General features: G+C 31.9%; 1 protein-coding gene across 1 annotated transcript; it reads right to left on the reverse strand.

The window, feature by feature from the left end:
• Positions 1-5076: 5076 nt before the first annotated feature.
• LOC133181437 (MIF-like protein mif-2) lies at positions 5077-12665 on the reverse strand. Its single transcript, XM_061315945.1, has 4 exons — positions 12636-12665; positions 8258-8374; positions 6309-6481; positions 5077-5409 (listed from the first exon to the last, which is right to left on the reverse strand). Exons 2-4 carry the CDS (start codon positions 8363-8365, stop codon positions 5358-5360), a joined length of 333 nt encoding a protein of 110 aa, XP_061171929.1. The 5' UTR covers positions 8366-8374; positions 12636-12665; the 3' UTR covers positions 5077-5357.

The raw sequence follows: 12665 nt of genomic DNA on the forward strand, positions 1-12665 counted from the left end.
TTTCTTCCTTAGGTGCACAACAAATCGTTCGTAAAGTAACTCGTAAGGTAACTCGTACAAAGATTCTTGACCCCCCCCCCCCCCTTTCTTTCAATTTTATTGCCTATCCATTATCTAAGTTCCACCACAGGGGCTTGCTCCCGGCGTGTAATAATTATTTATTAAAAAAAAATCATATACGTTAATACTAAAACGTATATGATTTTTTTTTAAATAAATAATTATTACACGCCGGGAGCAAGCCCCTGTGGTTCCACCTCTGGATGCTGAACTTTAAAAAAAAACTAAAACAATAGTGTATACCTATTGATATGCAAAAAGATCACAGATACTTGGGTCTTCGTTTATAAAGACATATAACATGTAGCGGTATCTCATATTTTTATAAACTAAGATCCAAGTATTGTGGATTAAATAAGAGATTAATCCTTGATATATACCAGGTACATGTATATAGATGAGTTTTGTTTGCAATTATTTGTTTTGTTATGTCGTTGTTGTTGTTTTTTTAATTTGTTTTGTTTTGTTTTAATTTGCCCCCCCCCCTTTTTTTTGGTTTTTGATTTGTCTTGTTTTTTGAACTTTCTTTTATTTTGGTGAATAAGTTCAATTTAAAATTTTCTTCAATTTTTTCCAAAGTATAACTTACGTTACACTGTATTATAAATTGTCATGCAACAAGGACATAAAGTTGGAACAGTTTTAACTCGTTTTTGATTCCTATTAGGCCCTATTTACTGTGCATTTAGGATGACTTATTTAAATGAAATAATGAAAGCCAAAACATCTGCGGTAGAAATAAAGCGTCTGAAACAGATTCCTATCCCCCCTTTTTAAACAATGTAATTGAACTATATAACCCCACCCCCCTTAAAAAGGAGTTTGTACAAATAAGACACTGGTGCTGGGAACAAACTTTCAAATTCACAACAAAGAGTGAATTTGGTAGGTTTTTCATCAGCATATAGAACTATAGATGCTGGAGTGGCTCAGGGATCTGTACTTGATCCGTTCTTGTTTTTGTTATACATCAATGATATAGCTAAAAATATATCAAGTAATATTCGATTGTTTGCTGATGATACTTCTTTGTTTGCCATTATAGAAAATAATATTACTAATCCAACAATGCCCCTTACTCAAGATCTTGAAAAATTAATAAATTGGTCCAAAGCTTTGGCTGTAGATTTTAATAGTGAAAAAAACTGTTAATGTTGATTTTACAAGAAATCATATAAGTTATCCCTGCATTCAGTTTGGATATGGAGGTGATTATATAAAACAATAAAAGACTCATGTTCATTTAGGAGTACAATTTCAGGCAGATGTGTCTTGGAATAATCATATATAATGTAATTTTAGTTATAACGCGGTATTTGATTGGATAAAAAAATTACTTTGGGGTGCCTACGTCACAATTACTTGCGTCAAAAACGTATCGATCCGCCTGACGTTACCTTTAAATTTTGTACAATTTGAAGTAATTTTTTATGCGCAATCATCTTTTTTCTTACAATAAATGAATGAAATAAATAGCTACCCAATTTATACGGTATAAAGTGGGTTGGAACAGTTTACAATTTGAAGTAATTTTTTATGCGCAATCATCTTTTTTCTTACACTAAATGAGTGAAATAAATAGCTACCCAATTTATACGGTATAAAGTGGGTTGAAACAGTTTACACTTTTTTTATAAACCGCTTCCCAGTTTATAAAGTGTAAACTGCCCCAACCTACTTTATACCATATAAATTGGGTAGCTATTAAATTCATTACTTAAATCAAACATATATATGAAAGGGCATGTAAAAGACTGAATATACTTAGGTTATTGAAACATAGTATAGATAGAAATTCACTTATAAAATATTTTGCTTTCATAAGGCCAATCTTAGAATATGTAGACATTGTGTGGGATAATTGTACACAAAGTAATTCAGAATTGCATGAAAAAGCTCAGATAGAAGCTGCCAGGATTATTACTGGGCTTAGGGTTAATTCTTCAAGAACTTGTTTGTATGGTGAACTTGGATGGGAACCATGCATTATATCTTAGAAGAGAAAAACACAAACTTAAGTTAATGTATAAAATAATCAATGGTTCTGCACCTGATTTATTTGTACGAATCGATTCAACCCTTTTTTCCAATTCAACATGCATACAACCTAAGGTCTGGATGTAATACCAGTTTTTTAAAACAATGTCTTAGTATAATAATTTTACTCCCTCAATTATAAAACTTTGTGAGAGTCTTAGTGAAGATGTCAAAAAACTCTCCATTATTATCTATCCTTAAAGCAGAACTTAAAAGTTGGCGAGCAACTCAATCTAATTAAAACTAGATGTTCCGAATCCGCTACCTCTTCTCAAACGTTTGAGAAGCGGAAACGGATTCGGAACATCTAATTTTAATTAAGTTGCAGGCGTCGATCCAGGAATTTTTTTCAGGGGGGGGGGGGTCTACTCCAGTCAGAAAAAAAAATCCAACCCAGAAAATTGACAAAAACATGATAAACCTATTCCGGGGGGGGGGGGACTTTTAAAGCTTCATACCTATGACTTTTCATACCAACATAACACATATCCGCGTTTATTAGGGGGGTCCAAGGTCACTTTTAGTTGGTTTAGTATATCCATTTAGTAACTCGGCAAATATATATATATATATATATATATATATATATATATATATATATATATATATATATATATATATATATATATATATATAAAATCTTTCTAAAGATTGATTATTTAAATAAAAGGGTGTAACTAAGCGTACGCAAATGCTTCCCCATCATTTTCATAAAAAAGAGAAAACTTTAAGCTAAAAAGAAACATACATTTTTCTTTGAATCCGGTGAAGATCTGCTATTTTTAAATGTTAATTGATATTTATCATTATCTACTTCATTTTTACTTTTCACAACATACATGCTTAAACCCTGTTTTAAAACTAATTTGATACGATATCCATAAATTGACAACTTGAGTAAACATATCATACAGAGAAGATTTTCTTTCCATTCACTATTTTGTGATTTATTTTCTACATTGTATGTACAATATACTGTACTTTTAAGCATTCCCGATCATGTAATGTATGTTTAAATAGTGGATAGTAAATAGGTCTATTGAATACATATATAGGTATCAACATTTTATATTATAAAGGATCTTCGTTAATTTATACAATGTGAGCCAAACGCACATATGTATTTGCACCACTCCTTTGTGGGGACGCGAGTCAATCAATTCAACAGAGTTATTGACAGAGCTACATGTAGTATCTTTGAAAAAAAAAATCATGTCCTTTTTGAATTTATTTTTGAATTATATGTGCATGTAAGTACTACAGCATTTTATTTCATAACTCCTTTACATTATCATAATCTTCATAAAATACCGTTAACACAATCAGTCATTTATAAGGAAGATATTGCGCAAATAACATCGTGTTAATGTACGTGTACTTTGTGTCAAGAGCGTCTTGTACATATAGTATTTGCATGATATGCCTTACCATGTAATTGTATACATGTATTTTATGAATTTGGTCCAATAGAGAGAAAGGAAGGTGAAATTTGACGCTTTTATGTTTTTTTTTTTAAATATACAAATGCATATAATAATTTTTCACAAATAATTGTTCATGTTTCCAATATACATGTACATGTATATACTAGGTTTATTGCTTTGAAATAGTTTGAATAAAAAAATATCTGTTAAATTAAACTGTAATATACATCAACCATTTTCACACAGAACATGACAGTATATTTTTATTCGTGAACTTATCCATAAAACATGCAAACTAAAAACGATGTACATATTCTCAAAATAAAATTAAACAAATCAAGGGTCAATGAACAATATCATTAATTTTGTTGGAAAATCTAGGATATGGAGTACATTGTGTGTGTATATATATATATATATATATATATATATATATATATATATATATATATATATATATATATATATATATATATATATATATATATATATATATATATATATATATATATATAAAATCTTTCTAAAGATTGATTATTTAAATAAAAGGGTGTAACTAAGCGTACGCAAATGCTTCCCCATCATTTTCATAAAAAAAGAGAAAACTTTAAGCTAAAAAGAAACATACATTTTTCTTTGAATCCGGTGAAGATCTGCTATTTTTAAATGTTAATTGATATTTATCATTATCTACTTCATTTTTACTTTTCACAACATACATGCTTAAACCCTGTTTTAAAACTAATTTGATACGATATCCATAAATTGACAACTTGAGTAAACATATCATACAGAGAAGATTTTCTTTCCATTCACTATTTTGTGATTTATTTTCTACATTGTATGTACAATATACTGTACTTTTAAGCATTCCCGATCATGTAATGTATGTTTAAATAGTGGATAGTAAATAGGTCTATTGAATACATATATAGGTATCAACATTTTATATTATAAAGGATCTTCGTTAATTTATACAATGTGAGCCAAACGCACATATGTATTTGCACCACTCCTTTGTGGGGACGCGAGTCAATCAATTCAACAGAGTTATTGACAGAGCTACATGTAGTATCTTTGAAAAAAAAAATCATGTCCTTTTTGAATTTATTTTTGAATTATATGTGCATGTAAGTACTACAGCATTTTATTTCATAACTCCTTTACATTATCATAATCTTCATAAAATACCGTTAACACAATCAGTCATTTATAAGGAAGATATTGCGCAAATAACATCGTGTTAATGTACGTGTACTTTGTGTCAAGAGCGTCTTGTACATATAGTATTTGCATGATATGCCTTACCATGTAATTGTATACATGTATTTTATGAATTTGGTCCAATAGAGAGAAAGGAAGGTGAAATTTGACGCTTTTATGTTTGTTTTTTTTTAAATATACAAATGCATATAATAATTTTTCACAAATAATTGTTCATGTTTCCAATATACATGTACATGTATATACTAGGTTTATTGCTTTGAAATAGTTTGAATAAAAAAATATCTGTTAAATTAAACTGTAATATACATCAACCATTTTCACACAGAACATGACAGTATATTTTTATTCGTGAACTTATCCATAAAACATGCAAACTAAAAACGATGTACATATTCTCAAAATAAAATTAAACAAATCAAGGGTCAATGAACAATAACATTAATTTTGTTGGAAAATCTAGGATATGGAGTACATTGTGTGTGTATATATATATATATATATATATATATATATATATATATATATATATATATATATATATATATATATATATATATATATATATTATACTAGTGAATATGTATTAGTAGTATGCACAAGACTGTTCTGCTACAATATCCCGATCATGTGGGCCTCAGCAGCTTTATACACCAGTGTGACTCTAAAACAAACAAAAAATCAGTTCGTAACAATACATTCAAGATGCTGCACAGGCTCGTAGAACGCGGGGTGGGGGAAATTTTTCTGAGTATAGTATTTTGCTATACCAAATTTTCCTTCAGATGCTGGTTGCCCCCCCCCCCCTCCCCCCCACTTTTATGCTGATCCAAGGTCGAGCACTGGAACATATTTTAGGATTTGGACGGTTAATTAGGGTTTCTTTTTTGCTTGTCAGATGTTTGGAGAAGCCCCCCCCCCCCACTTTTTACTGTTGTTACGGGCCTGCTGCAGAATTGAATGAACTTTACTATATAATTTGGTTCTAGTCATTGTCAAATAATTTAGACTGTGCACCACTCTTTTTTTTTTTCAACCGAAGTCGAAAATAGAGTACTTCACCACCACGTACCCCATCCCCAAAAATGCAGGGATTAATCAGGGGAGGGTGGGGGTTGGAGTTAAAATATTATTATGAAAACGTCTTCTGACCGCCTTAAAGTTTCTGTCTTTGAATCTTGTATCAAAAAAAAAAAAAAAAAAAAAAAAAAAAAAAAAAAAATTGAAATTAAACAAAGTCTCATCGCCGCATGCCAAAGGTTTTCGTGTCCATGTATTTCTAAATAAAAATAATAATGAACAAAACAAAATTTCCTGACTTGCAAAGATAGTGCAGCTGTGACAAATTGACGGATTTTGCTGCATTAAAATTATCTCCTTGTTTTTCCAGAGGGATTTGCCCCCTCCCCCCCCCCCCAATTAACTTGGCAACCCCAAGAGGAGATACAATCTACGCAATAATTATAATATTTCCACATTCATGACATGTATTAAACCATGCATGGTTACACTCTTGGTTTCAATAGAGAATGTAGGATCCGAAAAAGTATCTTAATTGATTACCTTGATTTAGGAATGCTGAGTGTGGTCGAAAAGAATTCCATGAACTTTTCTGTGTATCCCGGATTTTTGTCGGCGCTAAACACGCCTAAGGATTGAATCTCAATCAACACACAGGGCGAAGAATCTTCGTTCCTACACATACGTTTGTCCGAATTCAAAATAACATGAATTCTCTGGAAACAGAAAAAATACGTTAAAATACGGCGTTGTAGGTTAGAATTAACTTCCAGTGGTAAATAACATGTATCTCGAAGTCAATTATATTATAGAACAGCAAAGAAGAATTAAAAAATTGTGTTTTTTTTCTGCCAAATTGACGGTGTATCAAAATACTCATAGGCGATGTATTATCTTTAAAAATAAACCTGTTTTATCAAATGGTTGTCCACGACTTTCAGCAAGAAAATACATTAAAGTCATAATTTTGCGTATTCCAGACCATGAGATTTTCATATGTGCGTTGCTTTTTGAAAAACTTAATTAATGTGTCGTAACGCTACAATTGCCCCCGTAGCCGTAGGCAGCCCAAATTCCAAATGCAATATTTAGTTTTAAATTAATTTTTTTTCTAAGTTCAAGGGGCATAACTGAGATAAAAACTATAAATGTTAATCTTATCAAGGTGGCTAGAGCTTGCATCGATGCTTATAATACTTTTTATATTAAGACATTGTATCACAGGACGGCAATTTAAGTGTTTTGTGAAATTGTTTGTATAGATCGATTTGGTCAACTATGATCATAGCCAAGTGGTTAAAGTATCGGACTTGAGAACTGCAATTCCCAAATTCGAATCCCACTTGGGCTTTTGTTCATATTCACTGACTTAAATTGTTATAATTTTTAATTTTTTTAACCAAAGAGGCAAATTCAAATGTAAACAGGAAGATAACCAATTAACCATGATATCACCTTCATTTTCTGACCCTAACAAAGAAAATTTCACAAAATATCTAATTTTTCCTGAATACATGTCTCTGCCAAAAATCATCGGACCATGATCAAATTCAAACTTGACCTGTATTTTCTGGTAAAATACCTGCACATGCAATTTCAACCTTATACATACATCCTACAAAAGTTAGCGGAAATTGAATACTAGAATTTCTTATTTTTTTTCTAAGTTCAAGAGGGATAACTCTGTCAAAAATAAGAAGGCCCTTGCAACAATCAATCAAAAGTTATGGTCAAAGTTTTTTTTCTTCCAAAAGTAGGTCAAATGTCAAGGTTAACGTCATGAGTTTAAAATATTGGTACCTAAGAAAAGGTCTTGTCACGAGGAATACACCTGTGGAAATACTGGAATATGACAGCCATATTGCACCAAAAGTTCAAAAGTTATGGTCATGGTTAATTTTTTTATCAAAAGTAGGTCAAACTCCAAGGTTAAGGTAAAAAATATTCAAACCAAAGGGAAGGTCTTGTCACAAGAAATAAACATGTGACATATGAAAGCCTTAGCACCAACTCTTCAAAAGTTATGACCAAGGTTAATGTTTTTCAAAAGTGACATGTGAAAGCCTTAGCACCAACTCTTCAAAAGTTATGACCAAGGTTAATGTTTTTCAAAAGTAGGTAGTACTCCTAGGTCAAGGTCAAAAGGTTAAGAGGTCAAATATGTTGGTACCCAAAGAAAGGTCTTATCACAAGGAATACACATGTGGAAAATGAAAGCCATTGCTCTAACCAATCAATTGTTATGGCGAAGGATAAAGTTTCTCCGAATCTACGATTAAGGGGCACAAATCGATTAGATCTTTAGATGCTATTTTAAAGTGGCACAGGTTTCTACAGGCCTATGTATTAGATTCGTACTATATGATATCGAATCTTCCGACGATTTTTATCCCTAGCAAGGTATCGTACATGTTTACGTCCCATTTGATAACCTGTCTATTTTTTTTGTCCAAAATATGATTAAACACTTTTAAAATGTTAAGAAAATGTACCTCTTTGGGTTTGTTCAGAACTTCTGACACACATCTGGAAGTTTTAACCTCGAAATCTGCAGGGACCTCCTCATCCTTTAGATTAGTGTACAGAAATACCATCGGCATTTTGACTTCCTGTGATTTCTGTCGCTAGTGCTCAGGGTCGCTCTTAATAGATTATATAGGGGAAAGAGCGACTGAAATCACTGGCTTCTGCGCATGCGTAGGGATTTCAGTCGCTTCAAATCGAAGCGGTGCTCTGTTGGTTTCAGAATTTATCAAGACTGACATATTTAACGTCTGTAAAACTAGTAAAAGGTACATTTTGATGCCGGTTTCATTTGAAATACATAATTTAAGTGTAGTTTAATTATTCTAGAGGAAAAAATTGGGGAAAAGAATTAATTTGCATTAGTTATGAGCATCAGTGATTTGAGTCGCTCTTCAAAATGGCCGTTTCGAAATTAATCAAGACTGACACATTTAACGTCTGTTAAACTATTAAAAAGTACAATTTGATGCCGGTTTCATTTGAAATACATAATTTAAGTGTAGTTAAATTATTCTAGAGGAAAAAATTGGGGAAAAGAATTAAGTTGCATTAGTTATGAGCATCAGTGATTTGAGTCGCTCTTCAAAATGGCCGTTTCAGAATTTATCAAGACTGACACATTTAACGTCTGTAAAACTATTAAAAAGTACAATTTGATGCCGGTTTCATTTGAAATACATAATTTAAGTGTAGTTTAATTATTCTAGAGGAAAAAATTGGGGAAAAGAATTAAGTTGCATTAGTTATGAGCATCAGTGATTTGAGTCGCTCTTCAAAATGGCCGTTTGCAATTTTTTTATGCTTATGCGATATTTTAGTTTTTCTATTTACTTCTATGGATATATAATACATAGTGTAAAAAGCTTGTGCTATCATTGCTAGACATCAAGATCACGTCTAATTTCATTTCATGCTAACAAACATTGGTATCTAATGCAAGATTAAAGGAAATTCAATTTCTCCAAAATCACATTTTGTTTTTCTTTTAAGGGCTTCAAATGTCTATTTTTTACAAGACCGTTTCTAAGACTTCAAAGAACCGTGAATCATATTCAGATGCATAAAATGAAAATTGTTGCACGTAAAGATCTCAATTTCAAGCTTCACACTCACACTATTTAAAAAAATTAAAAAAATTAAAAAGAATAAAGTTAAGAGTTATCCTTCATGGCTGTGGATCAGATATGCTTAAATGTAACCTTAAAATTTCAAAACTAGGTCATGGTGACCTACTCTCAATTGAGACACTTTAAGAACCAAAGATGCATTAACTCATAAAGTTCTATGATTCTAAGCTAATTAATATCTAAAATATTTAAATATAGCCATATAATTCTAAAAGTAAGTCACAGTGGCTCTGTAAAAATTTGAGGTGTAAATTGATGTGTTAATTAAAAAAATGACCAGCTGACATATATTTATCAACCGGCAATTACCACACATACTTACATAGTTGCAGTGGGGATAATTTTCTTTTATCTCATCATATGTCTTTTCATTTTATCGAAATACCTTCTGGGATGTGGTAGTGGAAATGTGTAATGGCAGCAATTAATTACAAATTTCGATGTAATTGAAAGTAATGTGTAATTAGCAAAAACTACAATTACATATGATTGTTATATGATTAAGGTATTCAATGTATAACGACCATATTTTGTACCTAATAAATGAATGGTCCGAAATGATTCATCATGGTAGCATTTTGAAGGTGTTATGAAATAAACATGCTCCACCATAGGAATTTACAAAATGTTATTTACTGTCCAATTTATGAAAATATGAAATAATATGAATCATTTGTCCTCAATAATTCTCTGATATGTCACAGGAAATTGCAGTTTATTTGATAATTATAATATTAGGTGGCATTGAAGAGATGAATTTATAGAACACTTTTGCAGGAATTTTGCCCATTTAAGTAAATAACAGTGATTTATGTTCATCAGTACTTCATTGACTTTGAGCATTTTTCCTGGGGGTAAATGCAACGCAACCTATGTTGAAAATGTGATAGATAAGCTCAATACTTACACCTTTACATACTATAATTTTCTCAATGTCCAAAAAATATTTTCCTCTAGTGTATAGAGGGTCCTTAAAATGTTCATTAGACCATGCATATATCAAGCACAACAATACAATAACAGTGGTTTATTTTATATTGCAGGTGAAAGAATGTGATAGATGTCAGAGATCTGCCAATGCTGCCCCATCAACAGCCCCTCCCCTGCAAGTCATACCAGTGGCTACAGATGTCTGGAACAAAATTGGTATGGATGTGGTCAACTTTAAAGAGTCTGTAGATGGTTATAAACATGTTATTACTATTACAGATTACTTTTCCAAATGGATGGAAGCTGTAGCTGTGCAAGACAAAACTGCAAACACCATTGCTGCCTTCCTGATCAAGACCATTCTGCGCCATGGTGCCCCACGCATACTGGTGACTGACAATGGCTCCGAATTCAAAAACCACACTCTTCAAGAGCTGACCAGTACCTATGGAATCAAGCACATTTTTACCACGCCGTACCATCCCCAAGCCAATGGCCTTGATGAGAGGACCAACCAGACACTGAAGCAGAGTCTGCGGAAAGTAGTCCATGACAATGAAGACGACTGGCCAAAGTACATCGACCACGTGGTTTCAGCCATAAACATGACCATACAGGCTTCCACAGGCTACTCACCAATCTACTTACGGGAGTTACGGACACCCAGGATGGGGTTTCAAAACCAACTTGACGAAGATATGCATAGCATCGTGTTTAACCTGGAGGTCCACCTAATTACACATTATAAACTTAAGTTTTATATTACCTATATGACTTTCATAAACTTCACACTCCCCATCTCCACTCTAATAATATCCATAATTTGTTGTATCCACAGACATGACTTATTTAAGTATACCAAATATCTCTTAGACTAACATCTTCATTGAACATAACCAGATCGATATCTATAGATATTAAAACTACCTTATGTATAAAATTGCTTTGGTCGTAAAACACAATTGACCTCTTAGTTGGATATTAAGTTGTATACACAGTATAGCAGGTCCAGAACAATCAGTACATTTAGCTAAGTAGCTAGATTTAGCTACCATAGCTTTATTTAGGCTACTTCAGGTAGCTTTATTCAGCTATTTCACTACAACTTTTCATAACTTTGCTTTTTATTTAAATTAGATAAATAATCACAAGAACATGTCGACTAATATTTATACTATAGGATATAGAGGATATTTAAAAAGCAATCTAAAGCAGAGATTGTTTAAACATTGCTGTGTTTAAACACTTTTTACAAGCTTAAGCAAAAGATGTATTTCCATTGTTCAGTAACTGTACAAAGTGTGATTTTCTGCACAGCCTGAGAAAAATGCTAATTTAAAAAATAAGTCTATTTTATAGCTGAATAAAGCTACTTCAGGTAGGTAAATAAAGCTATGCAGGTAATTTTGGCTATCTAGCTAAATCTAGTGATTATACCAGACCCGTACTCGGCTACTCGGCTCACTGTACAGGGCTCATTTAAGAATACAAATAAATCTTCATCTATCCCAGAACTATATAGAATTTCAAAACCAAATGTAAAGAAAATAAAAACAGCATTTCTTCACCTTTTCTTCATCAAGATAAAGAATTACTCACGGTCCTAGCTTACATGAAAATGCATCGATATATTAGAAACACGATAGAGGAAATTCGATTCACAACTTCGTCGAATTAGTCTTTGACTGGTACAGAAAGATCATTATTTATATTTATTTATGCCCAACTCTACTTATCAACGATAAAACGTTCATGTCTTATTATTTTTCTATTATCAACACTTTCTTACTTTCAGCTGTGGAATCATAAGTGATACGTGCCAACCGAACGTACGGCACTCTGGCATGCCGATCTCGATGATTCTTGCGTGTAAAACTAATATATAATCATATTAAATTTCTATCCATTTTTTTTTTACATAAAACATTTAGCACTATATATATCATGTAATAACAAAAACAAAATTAAGGGTCAAAATGAGCTGATTCTCCGATGAAAAATGGAACTAAATGAAGTCCATATGCCAATCTCTACATTTCGAATGTAAGTGTGCTTAATACAGCATTTTCGGGATTTTTCTTATAAATATTCAATAATACAGTATTGTTTGATTATCTAATAATTTCATAGCATCAGTATTCTTCAATTAAAATACAGATTACATTTATTTAAGGTATTTACGACTATATATGGGTCTGATTATGCGAGCGCCGAATTGTCAAGGTACCGCTAGGTAATTCTATTTTTAGAGCGACTCGGAGCACTAGCGATAGTTTTCACTGGTACACCGGTATCAACTTTTCAGTGCGAAAGTATA

Source organism: Saccostrea echinata, unplaced genomic scaffold, assembly GCF_033153115.1.
Source record: "Saccostrea echinata isolate AGI-Se365-2 ecotype Australia unplaced genomic scaffold, CSIRO_AGI_Sech_v1 ptg000008l, whole genome shotgun sequence".
NCBI classification, from domain to species: Eukaryota; Metazoa; Mollusca; class Bivalvia; order Ostreida; family Ostreidae; genus Saccostrea; species Saccostrea echinata.

Excerpts from the sequence above, each read along its gene's own strand:
- LOC133181437 (XM_061315945.1), bottom strand. The coding sequence starts at position 8,365 with ATGCCGATGGTATTTCTGTACACTAATCTAAAGGATGAGGAGGTCCCT. Across the intron at positions 6,482-8,257 it reads TTCTGAACAAACCCAAAGAG|AGAATTCATGTTATTTTGAA; the intron begins GTACATTTTCTT and ends TTCTGTTTCCAG. Across the intron at positions 5,410-6,308 it reads CTCAGCATTCCTAAATCAAG|AGTCACACTGGTGTATAAAG; the intron begins GTAATCAATTAA and ends TGTTTGTTTTAG.